Here is a 27500-nt window from a genome sequence, read left to right on the forward strand (position 1 = left end):
TCACCCATTAAACTTTCAAAACTATGCTCATTTATAACTTTTAAATGCAGCGTTGCCTCCAAGGTTAGCTAATGGAGCTGTCAGAGATGTCAACGTGTTTTATTTTATTTTGTGTTTCTCCGTTGCATACCGGCTTTTCACACAGCAAATCTCAAGTGCCCCGCCAAAGTCATTGAAATCCTGAAAGCCTGTTGCTAGCATTGCTCTCCAGCTTGTGCGATTGTACGACAGGTTTCCGCGTGATAATTTGATGTGATCACGTTATTCAGATACAGTTTGGATGCACCACCATTCATTGGCCCCTTTTACATAGCCTGTTCAAGGCGTGAAGGTTGCACGTCTGTGATTCCACCGTGCTGTTCAGTGTTCCTGGCCAAATTGAGTAAGTAAAACTGAGTAAAAACGACAGCTGAGTTGGTGGGAAAGGGGGTGTGATGTCTAAGGTCTGCACACCTTTCTGCCCTGAAGCGCTCGCTGTTCTCTTCAATTTCTCCTCCAACATATTGCTGATTGCTCACATGAACAGGTTGCTCTCATGAATTGTAATGCTATAGGCATCAACATGTTGTCTCTCTCTCTCTTTCTCACATGCTCACTGGTGATGCATCCTCTTTTTTACCTGCACCCACATTTTAACCCATCCACGGGCATTTTCAACTGCAAGTGCCCGACCCACATCAATGCATAGCTTTCCACAACCCCAAGTGGTCCAACCAGCTGTCAGGGTCACACTACTGTATTTCACACATTTTTTACTGGAAGAATATGAAGCTTTTATCTCAGTGGAAAATGGGTGAGATATAAGTCAGTCTTGGCCTTACAGCGGCAACAACGGAAATTAAATCAATTCCTCTCAATGAATAGGCCTAGTTTAAATTACATACATCTTTGGGGTTAAGAAACCAGTCTTGGAGGCAGAAGATCTTTAAGCAAAACTTTAATAATAAAATAAAAATGAGAATCCAGTCTGCAAAAAAGAGAAATCTGAGCTCCACAGGTCCATAATTAAAGTCTTCATTACTAGGCATAGCTCTTGGCTTCACATTGTTGATTAATCATTGGATTTGGCCTTTTAATTGGTACATGAATAGGCTCGCCAGTCGGCACGACCTGGCCCTCATATCTCCCATTATATCCCACTTCAACTGTTCCCCAATGTTCTGGGACATCTCTTTTTGGCAAAAACATCTATTAATACTTAATTTTTTACAGGGTTTTCCATTAAGCCTAATTGATCCTGTGTGAGCCATGCTGTGGCTCATGGCTCATACAGTAGTTCCAACAGTATCTAGTACAGAGCTGTATGAGTCATGAGCCACGACTTACACACAGTGTAAATTAGGCTTTACTCATCGTCTCATGAGTTGTCTTTTTTTTTACTACTGTACTTGTTTAATTGTTCATTTATCGCTAGTTTTTTGTTTTGTTTTGTTCTTGCTTACATTTGCATTTTAGTGCCAGTACTGGTTGTATGCGCCGATCATCAAGTCTAATTTTGAATAGGTTAAAGTTGAATAGGGGGCAGGTATTACAGTAATACGATTATTTTTCTTCTTCCTGCTCTTTTTCGCCCATGGGTGTATTAGATTATGAATTATTATCCTCTGATAGGAATTGTATTGTACTGTGATACACTACCATGTGCGAAACAAAATGAAAACTAATGACATTTTGGTAAACACAGGATGTGTGTACCGTATGTGTGCAGATGCATGCACCGTGGTTCAATTATTGTGATGCAGTTTTGCTAAATGATACAATTATAATGAATATAACATATTATAATTCAGAGATTATATGGAAATATTAATATATTAATATATAGTCTAATTCATGTTCTTTAGAATTAGGCCAATATTTAAGTGACAACAGCTGTTATCTCAAGACGTGTGCGTGCGTGCGTGCGTGCGTGTGTGCATTTGTGTGTGTTTGAGAGAGAGAGAGAGAGAGAGAGAGAGAGAGAGAGAGAGAGAGAGACAACAGAGTGATCAAATGAGAGAAAAGGAGAGAAAGTGAAATTAGATTATGAAGTGAGTTTTGTAACTTCAGAATGATGTTTTTGAGAACAACTGAGTGAGTTTTTAAGGAAACACAGCCTTAATTTAGCTCAGTGAATTACAGGATCTCTCTATAAAAGGGGCATCTCTCTCTCTGCCATCTGCCACCCCCGCATCCGCTGCTCTGACTCCCTCTCACGTCACATACTCCAGATTCATTAGTTGTTGTGAGATCCCAAAACCACTCTTACACTTACTCACCGTCCCTCGACCCCCTCCCCACCAAAACACACCCTGCCACTACGCTCCCAACACCCAGTGCATGCCTCCCACACCCCAAACTGTTACCATCCATGTGTCATTGGCTGTTGCTAAGCTACAAGCCCCCATGGTACATTTTGTAGCCAATAAAACCTTGGCGTTCGCCACCATTCTTGATGAATACCCCATTCTCCTGGAGCACTTAATTCTCTACTTCCTTTCTTTCCCTATCTCTCCACCTCATTCTTTCTTGCTCTGTCGCACTCGTCCTTCGCCATTCTTCAAATGTTGTCTGCATTCCACACTCTCTATCTCATCTCTTCTCCTCATTCACTTCATGTGAGGAATGGAAAATAATGTGCCATACTCTGAGGAAGTGAGACAATTGGTTTTTGATGGATGGATGGACAGACAAACGGACGGACGGACGGACGGACGGACGGACGGACGGACGGACGGACGGACGGACGGACGGACGGACGGACGGATGGATGGATAGAGGATAGTCTGACTGACTGACTGACTGACTGACTGACTGACTGATTGATTACGAAAGACTGAGAGGCTCCAGGCCTTTCCAACCCACCTCTGAACAGAGTGCAGAGTCCCAGACCACACAAAGGTACATACTGTACAGGTGAAATGACGTGTACACTGTACAGTAGCCTACACACAGCATGTGTACTATACAGTATAGTATTGGTGTGCATATACTCACATTCACAGAAACAAATACAGGCATGACATGCTACAAAGTAACTCGTGAGTTTTTGTATGCACAATAGAGACACGCACACTGCACACTGACATGGGTAATTCATCTCCATCGAGAGACGCAATGCACTCTGGGATGGCTGTCTGGGCCCAGCGTAAGTGAGTGAGGGCAAGACACACAGACACACACACACACACACACACGCGCGCGCACGCACACGCACACACACACACACACACACACACACACACACACACACACACACACACACACACACACACACACACACACACACTCACGTATACATGCATGGACGGAGGTACAACATACAGTACACAGGGGCACATGCATGTAGGCAGCCGCACATGGACATACACACATGAATAAAATACAGCAGTCCCAAATGCAGTAGTCTCTCACTGACATCATTGGACACACACACACACACACACGCACACACACACACACACACACACACACACACACACACACACACACACACACACACACACACACACACACACACACACACACACACACACACACACACACACACACACACACACACACACACACACACAGACGTGTGCGTGCGTGCGTGTACAGTATGTGTGTGCGTGCGACGTGCGTGTGCGTGTGTTTACATACTGTAGCCTATAAGTCCAGGTTCATAATTTATTTAAATGTCAGAGGCTTTGTAGCTTTGCAGCTTGACATTTATTTACACTTACACATGTAAAAAGGTTTCTAATGGCTGGACAGGGAACCCACACAGTAAAATCCTAGTAGTGTCAGGGTGTCATGGTGTTGATGTCACACCATGACACCCATGATGTTTATCATTATAGTTTTTGTCCATCTCACTGTAGAGCAGCTATATTGTACCTGTGTTGTTCTATTTTCTCACAGAAGATAGGTGCGTAGACACAGTGTGTGTGGTGGTGTTACTGATTACTGCAGTTTAAAGCTGCCACTGGCACCTGCAGTCTTTTAGCAGCTGCTGCCGTAACTACCGTTTGACCAAGGTCGAATACTAACATACAGAACATGTTCATTCAGTTTCAGAACTCTCATGTTCTACAAATCATTGCAGCTGTGCATGTCTCTAGCTTATTTTTAAATGTAACTGTTGACTATGTCATAAGAATGGACAATCCATGTCAATAATAATGTTAAGTAATATCAAATTATCATGGGAATGAATCCAAAACTTGTTTTGGTCAACCCTGATATAGTTGCTAACTCGATTTTAAGATGGCCATAGTGCCAGTTCTATGGGGGGAATAATGTCACAGACTATTCCCTCGGTGAGGGGCCTCCAGAAAGTGATGGTAATAACAGGTTAATTGTTAAAAGTAAAAAATAGGAGTAATCCTTAAAGGGGTGCCGACAAGGAAAATTGTCAGAACTAAGTTTACTTTTCATAAAGATGGGAAAGGAGGCTGTATCAGACGGTATACATTTGATAATTAATTAAATCTAAAACGTTTAATGATTAATTAAATCAATCATTGATTAATTGGGTAAAGAAATCATGCAGAACATGATCAAGGGAAAGGTCTTGTAATGATCTGATACTAAAGTAAGGGTAATATATTTTAGAGGTTGTAGATCTGCTGTTTTCAAATATTGTAGATCTGCTGTTTTCAATAAGGTTTTTAAAGGGGATTTTTCTGTATGTAATCAATCTTAGGTTAGAGGGAAAGTTTTTAACTGCATTTATTCTATTTTCCCTTATAGTTATATTTTCATTTCTGCACGTAATTGTTTCAGCCAGGCTGAAAGGCTATGGTTTGCACCCTGTCCGTCCGTCCGTCCGTCCGTCCGTCCATAATCTCCGGCACTGGCTTGATCGCAGCGAAACTGTACACACACACTCCCTGGATGCCAATTCAGAACCTCTGCCCCAAATGTTTTACATGGGCCTGTTATAGCGCCACCAGGAGGCCGCTTTTTGCAAAACACATTTTCTGACAGTACTCTGGATACCGATTTTATTCAAACCTCACGCAAATATCTATAGTCATTAAACCAAACATGTCTTTCAGATTTTTCATATTCTATCCTGATTGGCTAAGAATGCCTTCCAGAGTTTGCATGAGTGCTCCGTTTTGAACAAAATCCCTCAAATCATGAACACAGCATGCAATGTCCGTGAAATTTTGCGCGCACATTCTTACTAGGCCGAGGAAGAAATACCACTTGAAAATTTTCACATCAGCCTCATGGTGGCGCTATAATAGGCCGATTCGTGTTTTTATCTATAACGGCACCGATCTGTGTAAAACTTTGTATGTGCACTCCCTAGAGACCAAGGAAAAACCTTTGCCCTGCATTTTTCACATCTGCCTTTTATAGCACCACCAGACTTATGTAAAACACATTTTTGGATATTACTCCCTCAGATTTGATCAAAATTTCACGTAAATACACATGATCTCTATAGTCATGTGATCAAGACGGATCTGTTAGATTTTTCATATTCCATCCTGATTGGTTAAGATTGATCTAAAGTTTGCAGGAGTGGCCCGTTTTGAACAAAATGCCGCAAATCATGCACGCAGCGTCCGATCTCGGTGAAACTTTGCACGCACATTCGCACTACATTGTGGAACAAATGCCACCCTTTCAACATTGTCCTATTAAAGCGCCAAAAAAACTTTTTTTTAATACTACTTCTACAAATGTTGTCCAAACATCACGCAAATCGGTACATATCATCTCTTTAGTCAAGTGATCACGATCACATTCCAGCCTGATTGGCGAATTATGAACATTGCTGGCCCACACTAACCTACCTGACCTGGCGGAGACCTGTGCTCCGAGGAGCACTTCTTCTAGTTCTATATGCATTTCTTGCTGAGCTAAAGAAACCTATTAATCTAAAACAGAGCATAACTATGAGGCGAGATATGCATAGACGGCCTCTTTCCTGTGTGTGAGCCTTGCAGGCCCTGTGCAAGATGTTGTACTCTAGGGGCTGATCTGTAGTGAGCTTGCAAGCACGGAACATATGGTTTTCGACGTATTGTTTAAAAGATCTGCATATATGGTACAGGAAGATGAAAAAATAAAAAAAATAAAAAGGGGGGTTTCTGTGGTTCAACTGTCATGTTATTGGCTGAGGAGAAGGTTCTGTTATTCTTGGATAGGTGTCTGGGTCTTTTGTCTGGTTTTGGAGTATTTAAGCGCCAGCCTGACAAGTCTGTGCTCTCTCTGCTGCCGGACTCTACCGGCTGGACACAAAAGCCTCATTTTCTGAGTTAGTGCTATAAAGATAAATAGTCTAGGTTTCTTCTGAAGGACACCGCCACGCCCTCGTGAGTATGGGAATTCCACACGACAGCTGTTACACCTACTGACATAATACACACCCCATTCAGATGTGTAGCTGAGGAAAAGATGTGTGTGTGATGGTTTTGCTTGATGGTGTAAGTGTATATAGTTTGCACTTTGGCTCTATTATCTGTGTGACTAGACTCAGGACGACAGAGCTCCATGTTGTAGGCATAGGATGAGAGTGGGTTATGGTAGGATGAGCGTCAGTACATTTTTCTAGACGAAGGAGTAGGCCAGGTTGTGTCATTAGAGTCTTTTGAGTATTTTAACTGGTAGAAGTGACATAATAAGTGGACACTGAACGGTTAGTAGTCAAGTTGACATTTCTTCTGAGCAGGCCAGTAGGGGGCCCCTCTGCCCTCTGCCCTTCTTATAACTGTGATATCTCCAGGCCCATATTTTGTCTTAAGTCAGGGACAGGACTACTGGGGGAGGTTAAGTTATTAAGGGGTCTACGGATGGTGACCAGACTTAGACAAAAAAAAATCGTAAATTCCCTGAAGGCCACGGGCCTGCTAACAGGGTCAAGTTTGCTCTGAAATGACCATGTCGGAATATGTTGTTTCTCCGTTGCCACGGGTAAAATGCAGTTTTTATACGTTTTTATAATAGACGTTTGTATAACATGTATAAAAGGTCCCTGAGGTTGCCTGAGGTTCTGGGATCTCCTGTCTGTAACCGCACCGATCCAACAAGGTTTGGACGGTTCTAACAAACCCCCACCCAACTCTGTTGGTGGAAGTAATGATCTCTTGTTCCTCAAAAAGAAAAATTATTCCTCAAAAGGGCCCAAATTACTTTTTCATTCTTTACCAAAATAATGCAATCTACAAGGCACTAATCTTTAGAATGGAAAGTACCTTAACACTAGCATTGCTATGCTTTTACCCTGAATACATTGATGAATACTTCTTGCCTTTATTTCCAAAAGCAAAGTGAGGGCATGGCAAGAAATGACAAAGAGGCTACGCTACGCGTTTGACTATCTGTATCTGTGTTTGAGCCTGCCTTAGTTGCAAAAATATAAATAGAGACGCATTAGTCAATACCGCTGACAAGTCCTGTCCTCTATTGGCAGCACTTTAACTAACAGTGCCTTGCAGAAGATTGATGTAAACGCAAAATGTCCCCATTGTGATTATAACAAAAACCAAGTTTCCACGTTTTGTCTGTTAAATATTTAACCCATTAAGACCTGAGGTCGATTCTACAAAATGCCTTGTAGAATCAGTAGTTTTCAAACTTTTTTGTGTCAAGGACTCCCAAATTGAGAACATTTGGCAACAACAGGCATATATTCAGCGAAAATAGCAGATGTACAAGCACACAATGCCTCACAATGCCACACGCTTATAGACTAGCTATGTTTGGTTGTTGACAGTGGTGGAAAGTAACGAAGTACATTTACTCAAGTACTGTACTTAAGTACAATGTTGAGGTATTTGTACTTTACTTGAGTATTTCCAATTGCCAATACTTTTAATTCTACTCCACTACATCTTAGAGGCAAATATTGTACTTTTACTCCACAACAACTATTTGAAAACTTAGTTAGTAGTTACTTTGCAGATATAAATTATTACACTATAAAACATACATTAACCACTTTAGCCCTATATTATACCAAGACTATTTTCAAACATTTTAGTTCATTTAGACACTTCAGCTCAGAAATAACCAGACCATTAATTTTCCATTTACCATTTATTAACCATTACCATATTAACCATTTACCGTATATGCAATGATATTGCATTCAAGTTTGGCGGTGTGACTGCTCTTGTGATATTAAAGATGCCCTGTGCAAACATGACACAGATCTTCAATCACAAAACCCCAGAGCAGAGCATAAAGTTTTAAATAAACATTGAACCTTCAATGCCTAATTAAACTACCACATATCATAGTACAATCCATAGAACCACAGTACAATACACAGAATCATAGTATAATCCATAGAACCACAGTACAATACACATAATCAACCTATAACAATATGAACTAAATGCCACAGGGAGGAGGCCGGGGAGGTGGAGGGAATTTGAAAACCTACAGCTGTACAACATACTAAGCATGTAGAATGAACAGAGAGCAGAAGCTGCTTAACACTTGCATGACTAAGCTATCAATATGACCGATTTTGAGAATTTAAAGTGGATTATCTTCTCTCATGAAGCTCTGAGAAAGTTCCCCTTTCATGACTTTTCCTAAATATTTGTTTCAAATCATCTCCGTTTTTTTTTTCTTCTGAAACGTATTATAAATATGAAATATATACCATATATACCATCCCAACCGTTATATTTTGGCTAAATTGACCGCTCTCCCCCTCTCTCCCCCAGGCAAGAGCAGTTGACACCTCTAGACCCCCCGCAGAGCGGCCCGTAGACGAGCAGACTCAGAGTCTATGTTGCCATGTCTGCTTATTATAAGCGACTTTGGGCTTGTTTTTCACGTCTTTCTATTATTATTATTATTATTATTATAATTATATATATATATAATTACATTATAATGGTAATAATAATATAGCTGCCCACGTGTTTTGTGCACAGTTTGCACACTGGGTTGTTTACAAGTTACTATAGTTCGCTTGCTGCTACTAGATTTATAGCAGCATTACAATTTATTTTAGGTCTTAGGTGCAAATTAGCCTCGGCTATAAACCCCATAATACAATGCAATGTTTTCCTTCATTTTGTGTTGTTTGTTTAATTCTGGACTTTGACTGACCTGTAACGAAGTAGCTACTAAATTGCACACATTTACATTATTCAAGGTTGGATTTCAGTGCATTCCTCTGTAATGGCCGAAAGATTGGAACCTTTGTAGTAGTGTTATTTATGGAAGATGTCCTAACAGGTGCTAACGGTCCTCATGATGACATATAGGAGACACACAGAAAGGCACAATGTATGCAGTAACATTTTCATAGACCTGCCTGCTTATTTCTCTCAAAATTTGGCGACCCATTTTCCACTTTCCCTTTCACTGCAAAGCGGTGGAAAAAGATTGGATCTACAAGCATACAGCTTGTCACGCAGCAACTGTTTTATGCATGAAGATCAGATATTTTGCGCAGGATTGAGCACATTTGTGAGCAGGCCTGGTGTTTCAGGCATCAACTCGCGAGTTGAAAAACAGTAGAAACTAGCTAAATAACTTTTTTTTTGCTCTGATCTGATCAGCAGAAAGGATTATTCATTCATTTTCCTCCGTGTGTTTGATGACCCCCCCCCCATTTTGAGCTATACCAACCTTTCAGCTAAACAGGCCGCTCGTTTCTATGGAAGTATTCCACTGTATTCCACAACGTGTAGCTAGGCATAGCCTCGTTAGCTCGTTGTGGCGAGTGTCTTGCCTGAACAGCTACACAACATCGTGACGTCTTTGTTGAACTGCAACATGGCGTTTGCACTTTCTTCATTTACAGCCCGTGCATCGACATAAACGTTCAGATTTCAAATGTAAAGTGCTTAACGCATGGCCACGGATGTTACAATTATGTACGGGCCCACATAAGTACACGTATCTTCCGTATTGTTCAATAAAAAGCATTTTAATCCGATCGGTGATCATTTTATCCATTTGCTTTCAACTACGCGACATCGGTTGGGAGGCGTATTGCACTATTGATACATTATAACTATGAAAAAATGGCTGCCGATCGGATTGAAATGCTTTTTATTGAACAATGCTGAAGATACGGGTACTTATACCCACCCGAAGTGAATTGTAACATGTGTGGCCATGGGGTAAGCACTTTATATTTGACATCTGAACGTTTATGTAGATGTACAGGCTGTAAATGAACAAAGTGCAAACGCCATGTTGCAGTTCAACAAAGACGTCACGACGTCGTGTAGCTGCTTATTTGCAGTGGTGGGAAGTAACTAAGTACATTTACTCAAGTACTGTACTTAAGCTCACAACGCGTCGCATCGCGACGTACATTGGCTATTTGAAAATTGCGATCTACAAGCATGCATTGTGAGCTTGTAGATCTGCTATTTTCAAATAAATTAACGTTAACGAAATTAACACTGCATGGAAGTAAAAATGAGATCCCCACATACACAAATCACAAATCATGATGACATATAGGAGACAGATAGAAATACACACTAGCCTACTGCCTACACTTTCATAGACCTGCCTGCTTATTTCTCTCTAAAAATTTGGCAACCCAGTTTCAACTCTCAGCTTTTTAGAAGACAATGGAACCCCCCACTGTTTGGGGGAGAAAGTGTGAACTAGTCTGGAGAACAGAGGGAGACAGTGGCCAATAGGATAGCCTGATTTGGGGATCAAAATGATCTTTTTTTCAGGCTTGGTGGAGGAGAATGAAACCTCAGTCATGCGAGTGTTAAATGACCCGCCAGTTGCACTGTGGGTATGAGGGCGTGAGTGAGTTGGCTTGTAGCGAATGAGAATGACAAGAGGTTGAACGTACTGCCTTAAAGGAGTACAACTGTATAAGCGAATGGGGGGGTCCGGGGAGAGTGAATGAAGTATATATATAAACATTCTGCCTTCCGTGTCTACATGAACTATCGTTACACTGAATTACTTTTACTTTTGGTACTTTAAGTACATTTTGATACCAATACTTTTGTACTTTTACTCAAGTATTTTTTTTATTCTGGAGTACTTCTACATTGCAGTGTTCATACTTTTACTAAAGTAAAACATTGGAATACTTTTTCCACCACTGACCGTTGTACAACACAGTATAAATCAGGCAAGTATTTGTGTATTATTTTATTTTTACGTTCTCTGTCAAGCACTTTGTAACTTTGTTTTGAAAGGTGCTGTATGAATAAAGCATTATTAATAGTTACAATTATGTATCCACTGTGTGGATACATAAATGTAACTAATAATAATGTCTCCAAAATACGTTGAAGAACATGAAAGTGTTGGATGTGTTTGATCAAATTTAATCTGATCGACTGATTTATTCCTAGACTAGTATCTTATTGTATTCATTCCAGATGTAAAAAATGGCAGTCCATATTTATTTTACAATTTTATACTGGAATTGTACAGGGTGTTTGCTTGGACTGGTCTGTTTAATTCTGCTCTGATATAAGTCTGGCAATTGTTATTCTTGTCAGGTGTTGGATTTATTCCCGTGGTCTATTTGGTAATCTGTGGGCCTGCTCTAGTATAAACCCTGTTGCTTTTTAATGGAGGCACTCGCCATTATAGTGGTAATGCAGGGCAGATGCACTATGAATGTATGATGTGGAGCTCTTTCACTCCACCACTCCACTACCGCTGGCAGCATGGGGGCTGTTACATCATGGCTACCTTCACACTAGTGCTAGATGCAGGATAAATGAATGATGGAGGGCTTCTGTGATGTCGACCACTGGGCCTGCACAGCCTCCAGTAGCAGCAGTAGGATGACAGCTAATCCATAATGTTGCCGGGTTTTTACAGTTTGTGCCTTTGGGCTCCACACTTCTACGGCCATTGTAAAGACTCGCCTAACCAAAATTGGGCTCATGTGAAGCTATCGTCCAGTTTTATCCAGCCAACCACCTTACACACTGACACTGTAAAGGCTTGGAGCCACAGGGCAGTTGGCGGTTCATAGCTAGAAGCAATTACAGTAAGTGAGAGAACTTAGCCCCTGCCTGACAGAGTCCCTTTAGCGGCTAATGGAGTCCCATCGGCCTTGGGCATGAAGTTTTGAGCTTTAGGGCTGAAGCCAGTACCCCGTGTAGTGAGTGTTTGGCTATCATCCAACACATTACAAATAACTGACAGCCCAGTCGGACTAGTAGCGACACCAGATGATGACGCGGGCGCCTTTTTACTGAGGCTCAGCAAGAAGAGCAATAGTGGGCGACCGATCATCCTGATTCATCCCTCAAGTACTCAGGAAATCCCACCTCGCCTAATTTAAATGTCCTCATAAAACATAATATACAAGTTGGATGCGCGCGCGTGTGTGTGTGTGTGTGTGTGTGTGTGTGTGTGTGTGTGTGTGTGTGTGTGTGTGTGTGTGGTGACTGGGTGGGTGCGTGTGCGTGCATACATGTCTGTGTGTGTCAAAGTATTGCCTGGGGCATTAAATCTCCACCATAAAAAACTATGAAACCCAGGCACCTGAGGCAGAGAGAGAAGATGAAAGGAGATGGATAGAAGATGAGAAAAAAGACAGTGAGATGAGAAAGGGAAGACTGATAAATTACATTAATATTAAGAAAGGCGGTTTGAGGGGATCAAGCATTATTCTTTATGTTGGTAGATGCTAATTATATGACTTAATTAGATAGATCAATGTTAGGTTTGTTTGTGTGTTTACAAAATCTAAATAACATATCTAAAATGTTTTTAGTTTTAGTTTTTTTAGATTACGTACTTAAGTATGTTGTGAACTTGTGTAGACATTTAATATAGCATGTTACTTAGATAAATGGTAATATTATGTTAATCTGCAACACAATTTTATACAATATGTAATAGGGGTCCCTGCTTCATATCTCTCAGCTAAGGGGTCCTTGGCCTGAAAAACGTTGAAGACCCCCGCTCTATTTTGTTTACTTGTTGATATATGCTATTTATGTTATTTAGACAGTATTTATGTTGTTTGCTTGCTGAAATGCTTAATTAACATACCAATTAAGCATTTCATCAAGCAAACAACATAAAAGCGTAACGGTATGTTGTATGCTTAGATTTCTACCTTTGATCTTTAGTTATTTTATAGCACACCCTTGTTTTCTTGGCGCTCTAATTACTCGAGCGTCTACCGAATGCCTGAAATGTAAATTGTGAATGATGAACTGAAAGGCATGATGACAGATGTAGAGATAGAGTTTAAGGGTGAGAATTAGAGTGAAATGATGAGAAACTGAATGGAGCCAGAGAACGATGATAGGGGTGGACAGAGAGCAGGTCCTAGGAGAAAAATACCATAGCAACAGGAATTATACTGAGCAATGGACAGATGGAGAAAACAAACGTATGAGAGAGAGAGAGAGTAATGGATCCAGATGGAGGAAGTAACTGACTAAGGGATAGATGCACTAAATAGCATGAGAGAGAGAGAGAGAGAGAGCAGGAAACACTAGAACCTTCCTCTAAAAACAGAGGGGGGAAGGAAGGGAAAGGGAGATGAGAGAGAAGGGAGGCATGCCTGAAAGAGGAGAGGTGATAGAGGCATGGACAGATGGCGAGAGAAGTGTAGAATAAAGGAGGGATGGAGTGAGTTGCATAAAAGGAGAGGGATGTCGGGAGGGCGGTTGAGGGAGGGAAATACAGATAGAGAGAGGGAGGGAGGTGGAGAAAGAAACGGCAGGGAATGAAGAGGATACAGTAAATCCATTGTTACGTGTACGTGCTGTGGTGAGTGACTCAGAGAGGATCGATGTTTCTTGTACTCTTTCATTCTTTCTCTCTCTCTCTGCAGTCTGCGCTCTCTCTCTCTCTCTCTTTTCTTTCTCTGTATCTTAAATTTGAATTTAAAATAAGACCTTTATTTAACAACCAATGAGGATGCATAATAATGAATCACTTACCCAGCCTTCATGTGCCTCATCTGAGGGGAGCTATAAAAAGGCTGAGAGGGTGATGAGCCAATTCGGCCCTTGGCCTCGTTATCAAAAGGGCCACCATGTGAACTGTCGCCTTGAGCGCCTTCGCTTCAAACAGAACTTGGCATGTCAAACATGGCATACAATTGGTCGACGACACACGCAGTTGCTGTGGACGGCTTGGTAAATTTCAGGCGCTGGAATTCAGGCGGGCACAAATGAACCAAGAACAGAGTGGAAAGCAGCGACCTTTGACCGTTTACAGAATGGCTGCGTACCATACCAACCGTACCGCGCTTACCGCTAGCTCCCTCAGCACGATGTTAGTAAATCCCAGCGGGACTACCAGTGTGTTCGCAGGGGCGGCTCTTTATTGACTACATCACTAGATAGTGATGTTCATGTGTTTATTAAACTAGACTACTCAGGAACGATGCAACTTGGGAATGATGCTAATAGGGAATGCATGCCCCACCCTGTAATGTAATACCCGTTATACCCGTTGTCAGAGTACCCGTTGTAAGTGTCTGTCTGATACACAAGGATGTGTGATATGTATCTGGTCAGTACTAAAACGGTGATCTGTATCCTCATCATTGCTCTCATAAAGACAGAGACCATTCTTCCTCAGCCTGCAACACATACTGTACAGTTGTTTTGAGCCCAGAAGCTTCTAAATGTCTCTAGGCTTTCCGCAGTATCTTATCAGGACGAATCAGAATGTGTAGAGGCTGTCAACAACTCTGGTTCTCTCTCTCTCTCTCTCTCTCTCTCTCTCTCTCTCTCTCTCTCTCTCTCTCTCTCTCTCTCTCTCTCTCTCTCTCTCTCTCTCTCTCTCTCTCTCTCTCTCTCTCTCTCTCTCTCTCTCTCTCTCTCTCTCTCTCTCTCTCTCTCTCTGAGCTGTTTTTGCATGCTTTCTTTGCAGGCCTGCCAGTGTACACGTGTCCGCCTGTGTGCACATGTGTTTAAAGGTAGGGTAAGTGATTTTCTTTGGTTAAAATAAGTGTTAAATATCTATATATTCTGATAGTACTCATTGCTATAGAGTGTTTGTTCAGTAAAAGGAGTCTCCTTGTCTCTCCAGCTCTTTATAAAACAGAAAAAGCATTTTCGTTTCAGTTTCATTTCCAATTTTATCCAATCAGGATAGAGAACTCAATCAGGATATAGATTAAACAAGTGAAATTGGAAGTGATGACACTAAGAAATGAGCAGGCAAAATTGGAACTGGAACACTATAAAAATGAAGCTTAAAAATGGGTACTTTCTCCTGATTGGCTGAGATTTTGACACAACTACCGGAAAATTTATTTTCTGTTTATTAAAGAGCTGGAGAGACGGGGAGACTCCTGTTACTGAACAAACACTCTATAGCAATGATTACTATCAGACTATAGTGCTTTAACCTTGTAACTAAATACTTTTTGTTTTAACCAAAAAATATCACTTACCCTACCTTTAAGGTGTGTACAGTATACCGCATAGTGTTACCACACAGGCAGACTAGCAGTGGCTTCTCTGCTTCATCCTTACAGTGTATAGGTGGGTGGAAATCATGAAGTATGGTCAATTCTCGGGAGAAATGACAGATGGAGTGGGATGCCGTGTAAACAGGCTGTAAAACTAAGGTTGCAGACCAAAATTCAAACCCAATTGAACACGTGGCACCTTCCCAAGCAAAACAAACCTCCAGGACATCATTATCTACCAGTTTCCCCATCCAATGTGCTTTGATACACTTGGAAATAAGCCCTAGTGCGCCATGTGAGAATCATGCCCAAGTGAAGAGAAGAGTGGAGGGAGGTTGAAAGCAGAGTAGCAGAAGAGAAGATAAGAGGGGGGATACACACACACACACACACACACACACACACACACACACACACACACACACACACACACACACACACACACACACACACACACACACACACACACACACACACACACACGCGCGATCCCCATCTCCGTCTAGATCTTTATTATGGCATATGGTAAATGGCATGATGGAGGTGATGGAAAACAATGAAACAGTTGATGGTGATGATTTTAAGCAATGAAAACAAGGGAAACAGTAATCGACCAAAAATACACATAACTAAGGGAAGGTAACAACAACAACAAATGATACATCCATAACTAACACATGATAAATCAGTACTTACTCAAATAATGCATCAAAATAGGAACACAGGAAAATGGAACACAGGAAACTGAACAAAACAAAACAGCATGCTTCTCACACACATAGCCACTTCTGGAGTTTGATGTCTTATCGGGGGTTTGGATTCTCTCTCTCTCTCTCTCTCTCTCTCTCTCTCTCTCTCTCTCTCTCTCTCTCTCTCTCTCTCTCTTTTAATTTAATGCATTGATAGATAGACAAGTACACAGTAAAATTCGGACTGTTAATTTAATCTGAAGGTTTAAAGATTTCGCCTTGCGGGTACATTTTTACACCGAGTTCATTTAAATTCACTATGGATTTAACTGTGTATTAAATGTGTCAGTCAGTCAATCAATCAATGTGAAATATCTAATGAAATAACGTAGTTGGTTCACCAGCGGTCTGTTAATTACCTCATTAAAGGGGATATCAGTAACTACTCAATTTCTAATTAACGCAGGTTTTATTTGTATTTTCCTACCAGCTGGCTCACATTCCAGGAAACGTCCCAAATACACAGAAACATCCAGTCTCAGAGTGTCAACTTAACGCTGAGACTGTAAAAATCGGACACTCGATTTATTGATTGATTGATAGGCACAACAGGAATCATATACATACAGTATAGTATACTACTTCTTTCCTAGGAAAGATGACAGAAATATTGTTATGCCGGCAGTGCTTAATTTGTAAATTGTTAGGTGCCGGAGCTCATGAAGCTCAGTTTTGCCACCCCCCCTCCCCCAGGTATGCCCAAATAATGTATTTCATAATCAGAGAACATTCACATAAGAATAATGTAGCAATAGAAGAACGCTATTATTTATGAACTATTCTGACCCAAAAAATAGAAACAACTCTCTCTCTTTCTCTCTCTCTCTCTATCTCCCTCCTTCTTTCTTCTCGTTTCTCTTCTGTCAGGATTTGCGTGGATTTGAGTTTCATTTTGTGCATATGAATCCATGGCATTTTCATGAGCAATGCGGTTTTAACCACTACTACTCACTCTTGACTTGTCAGGAACGTAGTCACAGAACACAGATACACAACAGATACGCACTGCCCAGCTCGGCAACACACCCAGAAACAGATGCGCATCTGCGTAGGCTGTTATTTATTTACTGAGGAGAGAACACAGGTTTGCCTGATCATTCGTCAATGTACTCCCATGGTGTTTTTTGCACTCTCTCTCTCTCTCTCTCTCTCTGGGGTTCCATAAGGATTTTTCCACATATTTCCTTCTCATCAAGTTGTAAACTTTGACAACTGTTTTGGGGTGAGGGGGAGGTGGCGCTCTCCGCAACTAGCGTAGGACTCGATCAGACAAATACCAAAGCGCTCGCCCCAAAACACAGTCGCCCGTGCGCAAATCCGGCGACCTCGGAACGGTCTCTACCTGGTATTCCTAAACGTAACCTCAGTAAACTATTCCTAAACCTAACCCTATTCCTAACCTTAACCTCGGGGGCGAGCGTGTTTTGGGATGAGTCGTCCGGTTACCAATCAGACCCCCCGCAATTTTTCTAACAGCGAATAATAAAGTGTTTTTTGTGAAGATTTACAAAAATAACTCAGTTTAATTTAATCCACGGTCCTTTTCAATTGCAGGAAGGGAAATGTGGGGAAAATGTGAAAGCTGAATTAATAATAAATAGTCTAAATAAAGACGTATTGTATTGTTTGTGCATTTGAGGTGACGGTACGTCTTCTAGAGGTAGCGGAGCGCAGGAGGGAGGTCCCGGAGCTCAACTCCGGCCAGCTCCGACATTAATTAAGCACTGTGTGCCGGTGAGGTAAGAAACCCTAGGAGGGCTTATACAAGAACCTCACCGTTTACATTACATACAATTATCATTTATAGCTCTTTGAAAACAAAAAACAAACAAAAAAAATTAAGAAAAAAATAAAAAATAAAGTATAAGAAACTAGACAACAAAAGAAAAACATCAAAGAACATACTGAGCAGAAAATATTTTATTTTTAAATAAATCAGACAAAACAAAGACGCTGCTACTCGTGTGAAATACAAGATAATAATGACCAAAAAAGAGTACCCATAAAAATACCCATAACATAACAGTATTATGGAAGCCTACCACATCAGAATTTACTGTTTAATTTCTTGTCTAATTCTGGGTCCATATACATCATTCTTTTGTCTCTTGTTATGTCTTGCAGTTGTCCTGGACCCCGTGGTGGAGGATGATGGAGTGGCTGTGGTTCTCCTTACTGCTCCTGGCGGCAGCCTGTGAGGCCCAGCAGTGTCCAAAGCGCTGCATGTGCCAGAGCCTCTCCCCGTCCCTCGCCATCCTGTGTTCCAAGACAGGCCTGCTGTTTGTGCCCAGCGCCATCGACCGGCGGACTGTGGAGCTTCGTCTGCAGGAGAACTTCATCACCGGTAAATAGGGTTGGGATCGTTTAGGATTTTAACGATTCCGGTTCCTTAACACATTCCATTCCATCGGTTAGACGTATCCAGTTCCATTGGGGGGGGACCTTTTTCTGGGACGAAGACAAAATTAAAACCTCCGATGAGCCGGAGGTTTTTCATTGGGTGGAAAACGGAACGCTCGTCCTAAAACACACTGCCCCATTTTTTTCTGCGGACCGAGGCCGCCAGATTAGACCCGGGGCAAGGGTGTTTTAGGACGACGGTTCTTGTTATCCATTTCTGAATGGAGAGGTGCACGATGGAGAGACGTTTCCTTTTTGCCACACATCTACACTTCATGGAGTACATTTTTTTGTACCGAATTAAGAAAAACAAAAAAAAAAGTTTAAAAAAAGTAATTTTCGCACGCACACGCACGCTCTGGGCACGAATGCACGCGCGCACGTGTCCCCCTTGGTTTTCCAATGCTCTCTGCGTCCCTGCCTGGGCGCTACTCTCCCTCTGCCAGCCTGGGAAGAGCCTCGAACTGAGCTCATGCTTCCTTCAACGCATAAGGAGTTAGCAGGCCGCTTCTTATCACCTGACAGGGGGGAGTTTCCCCGGTAGGACGTAGCGCGTGGAAGGAACACGTTATTCCAACCAGTTCATTTCCCCTCCATCAGGCGCCCCGGCTGACCAGGGGGAGGCAGTATATACGATTCGATTTAAAGATTCCTGTAGGGGGTTCCAAATGTACCCTTACACGTCTGCAACTCTGAGAGTGCACAAATGTTTCTACAGTTTTGCACTCTCAGAGTTATGACAAAGGTTTGAGAACCGCTGGTATTATAATTGTATAGCAGACGTGAAGCCCACATACCAGCTCTGACAGTTTGATAAAAAACGGTTCCAGAAACGGTTCCAAATGTGTTGGAACCGATTCCAGTTCCTTGATGTTGGCTGCGGATCCTCCGGTTCCTCCCGTTCCGGATCCCAACCCTACCGGTAAAGCCACCGTGCGGCCACCCCTCCCTTCCTTCCAGTCAGTTAATACCGTGCTCTAAGACTGGACTACTTGTCACAATCCATACTGTATGTTAATACTTGTCACGACTGGATTATCAGGCAAAAAACAAAACAACAAACAAAAAAGAAAAGGTACTATAACAGGGAAATTGACCATTCCACCCATCAAACTAGCCACCTGCCTAAAACTGATAGTCTAGCAAATCTACTCAAAGCCCGCTCCATCCATCCATCCATCTCAAATTAAGTTTTAATGATTCGAAATGTATGTCCTGCCTTAGAAAAACAGTTGAACCACTACTTTATTTTTCAAGTTTTAGCTTTTCTTTAAAACAGCCAAGGCAACACACTCTTAACTAAATCTTATTTTCTCAATTCCTCAAAGCATATTGATTTTTAAAGCACTAGAAAATCATTGTATTCTCCTTTGTTCCGCGTGGATCCCCATTAGCTCTCTCTCATGCGGCCTCATAATCTGTCAGGATTTGACTTAAAGGAGGCATAATGTCATAGTTCAGAGGCACATAAAAGAATACTAGCGCAATAAAAGACAAAACTAAAAACAATGCACCACCAACACCATGACATTGCTGCATTCCCCTGGGTCGCACTGTGCTCATTAAATTCCGTTTCGATTTGTTCTTGAAAGAGTGTTTACTCCTGCGTCTGTTTCATATCAGGTAGCACATCCCGTATGCAATACCAGAGCTGGTTGGATCGCAGCTTCGGGGTTACCACGTTATCTCTGCCACTAGCGAGTAACATTCTGCGGTTATTAAATAGGTTTCAGCACAGATCAGAGGTATATATTGAAATTATATTAATGAAAAAAGAGGGGGGGGGGACAAAATTATATTTTCATGCAACAGCAGTGATATTGTTGCCTTGGTAACAGTGGTGGTGGCTGTCCGTGTAATCAGGCAAAAAAAAGAGGAACAAAAATAATCAAATTAACTGCCATTTGGAGATGTCAGTTAATTTATATTAACCTGTTTTACACCTCTGTGTTAAAGAATAATATAATTAGCCTCCTCACAATGACCTTTGTACGGCGAAGTTGAACATTGCAGAGAGGAGTCATCCCTTTAATGACATACTAAATCCTGACCTTCTCTCCACCGAAAGGCCAGAAACATGCTGGATGCACAGTGGTCAGAATCAATGGTAAAACACTGGTTGGGACAAGGCTCACTAACGCTTGCTAGATTATTGGAGTCTGAAAACAGAATTAGGGGTGCAGATAAATTTGTAGTGAGGTTAGTAGTGAAAATAGCAGATCTACAAGCTCACGATGCATTGTGAGCTTGTATATCAGCTTTTTTCAAAAGAAATTGTGTTACACTGTTGTATGACGAAGAATAGAATAGAAGTTAAGTGGTTAATCAGATTGATCGATTTAGTTGATTATGAAAACAAATCTATTAGATCTTATTTCACGTTGATTCGTTGATATACATAAAACACATTATCGAACAAAATGTGTTTCTCGATTATTTCGATAATCGATAGTGGCAGTCCTAAACAGAATACCCATACAAAGGAATGAAGCAGAATTGATAAACAATTGGTCATCACGGTTGTTGTAAATGAATAGGGCCTATCTGTTGACAATATGAACATTTGAAAGGAAATGGGATAAACGATTCACTAGAAAGAATAGAGTACCATCGTAGTATTCACTATAAATTAAAAGAAACATTTCAGAAATACTAATAAAATTCACTGCATAGTGAGATTGTCATATTGTCATGTCATAAAAGCAGAATTTACTGGTCGTCACGGTTGTTGTACACTCATTAATAGTCGTTACAGATATTGACTTTTAAAATTGCATGCAGTATATTATTTATATGTGGTACATTATTACTCATTACTGATATTACCTTTCGCTTCCACTTTTCCTTGATGTGAGATGACACTTAAAGGACCAATTCACCAATTTTCAACTTATATTCATATAATTGGTCCTCACTAATGCTCGAGCCATCTTCGCTCGGACTACTCTCACTTACGATCATGAAGTTTGGGTTCATGACCGAAAGAATAAGATTGCTGATACAAGCGGACACAATGTTTTCTCAGACGGGTGACTTGGCCTCTCCCTTAGAGATAGGGTGAGAAGTTTGGTCATCCGCGAGGGACTCAGAGTAGAGCCACAGCTCCTCCACTTGGAAAGGAGCCAGCTAAGGCGGTTCGGGCGCCTAGTGCGGATGCCTCCTCAGCGTCTCCCTAGGGAGGTCCTTGGCGTTAGTTAGGCTTTCTATTCCTTGAAAGTTGGCTTGCTAAAATAGAAGCCATTGAAGCCAAAAAAAACTTTTGAAATCTTGTTTGAAATGACCAAACCTGCCTACCGAAGTACCAATGATGTCACTGGTAGGCGGGTTTCTGAACTGTCCACAGCCCTCCTCTGAGACACAGACAGAGTAGACAAAAATTGTGCCATATAATAATGAGCATGAAAGGGGAATTGAAATTGAGCCACTGTCCATAAAATGACACCGCCTTAACTGTGTTTCTCCTCTTTTCTCCTAGCCGTTCGAAGAAGAGACTTTGCCAATATGACCAGCCTGCTACACCTGACTCTCTCCAGAAACACCATTAGTCAGATCCTACCTTCAGCGTTCAGTGACCTGCGGCGCCTCAGAGCACTCCACCTAGATTCCAACCGACTAACAGTGATCAAGGTAGGACTGATCAGTGGCTTGTTGACCGTATAAATGCAGGGAGGGATGGGTAATCGATACATCCCTGTTCCGGACATTAATAGGTGAATGTTCAGCGAAAATAGCAGATGTATAAACTTGCACTGTGATGCATTGTGAGCATTTACTGTAGATCGGCTATTTTTGGCAAAGATATTTGGTGTAGTGTAGTAGTAAAAGGAGCAGGCCAATTACAGACCCCTGGGCGACCCTATAATCAACCAACTATATGGTGTAAGTGGTTGATGAATGGATAGACTCAGACTCCACGAGTCGGGCACGCTATGGTTTTTGATTGATTTATTGTTTGATTGATTGAATGAATACTTTATTAGACAGAGATGTAAACAGCACAAGGTACAGTCAGACATTTGGGCTAAAAGGATAACACAACAAATTCTGAGGACTTGTTTCCATTGTGGTCCTATGCATTCAATTCATCAACATAGCATAAAAATAACACAATGTAGAAAAATGGAAAAAATAAAAAATGTCGGCAGTGAAAGCCATCTCCTTTCTATGGGAAAAGTGACCTTACCTCTGGTGTTTGAATGGATGGAATGGAAAGATAATTATGTGATGGATGGTAGGATGGTACAATGGATGGCTCGATGAGAGAGAGAGAGAAAGAGAGAGAGAGAGAGAGAGAGAGAGAGAGAGAGAGAGAGAGAGAGAGAGAGAGAGAGAGAGAGAGAGAGAGAGAGAGAGAGAGAGAGAGAGAGAGAGAGAAAGAAAAGAGTATCATTTCAATCTCTGGACTGTCATGGCTTCATGCTGTCTCCGCTCCTATTCATTTTCTTCTCTCCAGGACGAACATTTCAAAGGCCTCACTAATCTCCGCCACCTGATCCTGGCCAACAACCAGCTTCACTCCATCTCTCCCCATGCTTTTGATGACTTCCTGCCCACCCTGGAGGATCTGGATCTGAGCTACAATAATCTGGCCGAGGTGCCCTGGGACACGGTCGGACGCCTGACTAACGTCAATACCCTCAACATGGATCATAACCTCATAGAGAACGTTCCACAAGGGGTCTTCACCAATCTACACAAACTGGCCAGGTGAAGGATGGTTGCATGGATGGATGGATGGATGGTCAAAGTGATTGCAGACAAAGTGATATTAGTGAAAACTCGTTAACCGGCTGGTAGAGGCGCAGACAGACTCAGTGTCAGATTCACTTTTTTCATCCCTCAAAAACCAAATCGTCAAATCGTTCAAGTGGCCAGCCTGTGATGTCAGTCATCTATGATGTCAGTCTATATCTATGACATATGGCTACAAATTTGGGCTATAGCTTTCAGCCCCATCAAAGCCCCAGTGACTCTCATTATACAGTTAAGGTTTAATATGTAAAAAATACTGCCTACTTGCAGAGTGCATACACAATTTGGCACAGATTGGTCTAGTGGTTTGCGAAGATTATTTCAGAAAATGCAAGAGTAAGTACACTGATAGTAAGTACAAGTATTAAAAGCACACAAGTAAGTGCAAAGAGAACAATAGAAATGTGCCTACAAAAGCAAATATTCTAAAGAATAATCTCTCTCTCTCTCTCTCTCTCTCTCTCTCTCTCTCTCTCTCTCTCTCTCTCTCTCTCTCTCTCTCTCTCTCTCTCTCTCTCTCTCTCTCTCTCTCTCACACATTTCTCTAAAGGCTGGATATGACTTCTAACAAGTTGAAAAAAATTCCTCCTGACCCGCTGTTCCTGAGAATCCCTGTCTATGCCAAGCCCCAAGGTTCTCACTCCTCCCTGGTGATGAGTTTTGGTGGGAACCCTCTGCACTGTAACTGTGAACTCCTCTGGTTAAGAAGACTAACAAGAGAAGATGACCTGGAGACCTGCGCCTCCCCTCCAGACCTCAGTTCCAAGTACTTTTGGACTATACCTGAAGAGGTGGGGACTGGACTCACATTGCTAATGTCTAGCAGAAAACCATAAACCACAATACAATTTAAAAAATGAAATAATAATAATAATGTATGTACAATTAAAAGGGCATACAAATAATGTGTAAACAGAGCTGTGTTACATTGCAACTGAGAGAAATCTATCTTACAAAACTCTCTCTCACACACACACACACACACACACAGTCACGCATGCATGCATACACGCGCGCACACACACACGCTAGGGGAGAGGGATAGGAGTAAGAGAAGAAATGTTAAAAGTTCTTCTGTTAATTGCCTCCCATCAAAAATATGACTATACAAACACACAAAAAAGAAGAAAAGAAAGTCTAAGTCTAATAATAATAATATTTCAAAAAGGGACCCCAAGTTTATACCCACTAGACCATACCCGGTGAAGTGTGCAGGCGAAAGTACAGTAGTTGCAAACCTGGGATTATTGCGCATCCTGTCGCGTGTCCCGTCCCGCGCGTCCCCATTGTTTTTTAAAACGCTAAGAAACAGCTGAGATTTCAGAAACTGGCTTCGCAGTTGCGTTCGGATCGTAATGGTCAATGGCTGTGTGCAAATTCAGATCAATTGCTCCAACCAGTGAGGAGAACCGGGCACACAGTTTTGCTGACACGACGGTCACAGAGGTTTGTCAAATTATAGGAGGATTCATGTATACCAGTTTTTCCATGAGGATATCCAATTTATGTTGGTATGTTCCAGTCTTTGAGAATAAGTTGTTTTTCCAGTACCATGAACATCAATAAAGCTGTCTGAAAGAGTCCTCTGAGCATCCAAGGAGAGCCAAGTTCCTGTCAGGAGAGCGGAAAACAAAATATTGACCAAAATGGATGAATTACTGGACAGTCCCAAAATAAATGCAACAATGTACCATCATTTGATTTACATTGATCACACATCGGAGACACAGAGGGGTAAAATGTATGCAACATGACCTTAGGATAATGAAAACGTTGAATCACTTTGAACTGAATTAATCTGTGTCTGCTGTTTAATGAACAACTACGAATGCAGGAAGGTACAGTCGTCCATATCTTATAAGGCAACACAGCATTGATTTCCCTGTCACTAGCCTTCTTAATTCAGTTGTCAGATATACAATCTTTAGAAAAGAAATTCACACATTTGGTGGTAAGCTTCTTACTCTGCTTAAAGAGAAAGCAATTCAAGTTGCTCACAAGTGGACTCAGAATGAGGGATGTTTTCCCTCACAAAATGCCTAAGATACATAATAATGAAAACATTGTTTTGAGAGAGGTGGATTGTACTTTAAGCTTAATTGACCAAAAGATGCAAGCTTGTGGTCTAAATAGAAGTTCCTTTTTCACGCTTAAGCTTTATCATGCGTCACGACAAATCCTCAATTCTTCAAATGTTATTTCAATATGATTAGATAGTGACACTGAAGAAACAGTTGTACTTCATACATACCTTATTTACTTACATAAACATCAAAGCTTTTGAAAACTGAGATTCTGCATCAAGATATTGTCCTTAATTGTCTTTTTAAACTTTTAACGTATTTGTTTTCGTAGGAGTTTATCTGTGATCCACCAGTCTTGACCCGCAAGTCACCGCGTACAGTGGCCCTAGAGGGCCAGCCAGCCAGCCTAAAGTGCAAAGCCAATGGCGACCCAGAACCTGAGGTCCATTGGATTAGCCCAGAAGGACGACTGATCTCCAATGGCTCCAGGTTCTCATATTATCTACATTTACCTTCATTTATCCAAGTGAGGTTGACCAAGCACACCTGTTCTTTTTCAATAATTTACACTCTCACGTAGTCACATTTAATGTATCCTCTATTGTAGGCCACTGAGTGACTCCCCTTGTAGGGCCTTGCTCAAAGGCTTCTAGGTTGTTGAGAATACTCTTGTGCCTATTCAGATTTAAATAGATTTCACATGTCAAATAGATTTGGTGTAGAGGGGGAAAAAGAAGGGGGCTAGGACAGTGGTCAACAACGTTTACGGTTTAAGTGGTTAGTGCATGTTCTTGTCTCATATTCTTCTCCATTGGTTTTTAGAACCATGGTGCTCCCCAATGGAAGCCTGGAGATCAACGTGACGGCCCTGAAGGATTCTGGGAACTTCACATGCATTGCCTCCAACGCTGCTGGAGAATCCACGGGGAGGGTGGAGCTAGTCGTCACGGCAATGCCCCACCTAGCCAATAGCACGAGCCGTAGCCGAGACCCCTCGTCTGAGCCTGCTCCCTCCGACATCCTGACTTCTGCTAAGGCAGCGCTGCCTAACAATGAGACGAGAGGGGCGGACCGAAGGGTTTCATTGGTGGAGCTAACAGGAAACTCCGCCCTCATCCGATGGACCAGTCAGACGCCTGCACTGGGAGTCAGGATGTTCCAGGTTCAATACAACAGCTCCGGGGATGACACACTCGTTTACAGGTCTGTCTATCCCTTTATTCCAGTGCTTCTCAAAACATTTTCATGTCAAGGACCCTCAAATTGTGCCACATTTGGCCAAGGACCCCCATCTGAAAAGATGGGCCCCCCATAATTGTTAAAATTGTCAAAAATTAAGATTTCTAAAAGAGACAATCTACAAGCTCAAAACGTGTCGCATCGTGGCACGTTCTGAGCTTGTTGGCTGTTTTTGAATCGCTGAAGCATAGTGTGTTAAAACCGATTGTGATGCATTATTAGCTAATATTGTTGGGGGTCCCCGGACCCCACTTTGAGAACCACTGCTTTGTCTGTCTGTCTGTCTGTCTGTCTGTCTGTCTGTCTGTCTCTCTCTTTCGATCTATCAAACACAGTTTTGTGCTAATATTTTGGTGTGTTGGCATTCCTCCTGAGACCCTTGTGTGTGAGATTAAATCAACAGCAGCAGCTGTGTGTGAGGATGAGAGCTGTTGACAAAATGGTACCAGAGATTAGCCAGACATCCAGCCTTACGAAAAAGAACTAAACCTAATCAGCTGGAATGATGAAGATTTAATTGCAGTAGGGATGAACTTGGTTAGTTAAATGTGAGGAAAACATGACAGCGTTTGAGGAGTTCAGTTAGTTGTTGAGTAACAGTTGACTAATAAAACACTGAACTTGAGGAAGAATGAGGAATGAGTGCGTTTGCTGTATTGCCAGGCAACTGCACACACTGTACTTTGCTGAAATGAAAAGGGTAAATTTAGCTACAGAGTATAGATAGAAAACGTGGCCTGAGGGTAGTCTATTTCGGTACAGTTTCAATTGCAGTTTCTTCTGTTGATGCTAATGGTCTGTTACCACTTAAAAAATAGTAAAATAAATACATAAATAAATGAATGCCTATTTGGAAAAGGTTTGGTTGACTAGAAAAGTTTTTTATAATGAAACGTGAATGGGGAATATTAACAGTGAGCCGTTTCTTTTTCATAATGCAATGTTATTGCAAGAGAGGCAGTCGATACTGCATTGGCTAGCATAGAGTGATGGAAGGGTTTCCAAAAG

General features: G+C 41.6%; 1 protein-coding gene across 1 annotated transcript in view; it reads left to right on the forward strand.

Annotated features, from left to right (window-relative positions):
* Positions 1-27500, forward strand: part of LOC308084944 (leucine-rich repeat and fibronectin type III domain-containing protein 1-like protein) — a 135022-nt gene that overhangs the window by 27965 nt on the left and 79557 nt on the right. Inside the window, exons 2-7 of the mRNA XM_080427936.1 lie at positions 18202-18421; positions 21953-22104; positions 22931-23184; positions 23780-24020; positions 25585-25742; positions 26076-26456. Coding sequence (XP_080284062.1) covers positions 18226-18421; positions 21953-22104; positions 22931-23184; positions 23780-24020; positions 25585-25742; positions 26076-26456 — 1382 coding nt within the window. The 5' untranslated portion in view covers positions 18202-18225. The remainder of the gene's footprint in view (positions 1-18201; positions 18422-21952; positions 22105-22930; positions 23185-23779; positions 24021-25584; positions 25743-26075; positions 26457-27500) is intronic.

The sequence above is a fragment of the Gymnoscopelus braueri genome (assembly GCF_963280865.1).
Source record: "Gymnoscopelus braueri genome assembly, chromosome: 5".
Taxonomy (NCBI): domain Eukaryota; kingdom Metazoa; phylum Chordata; class Actinopteri; order Myctophiformes; family Myctophidae; genus Gymnoscopelus; species Gymnoscopelus braueri.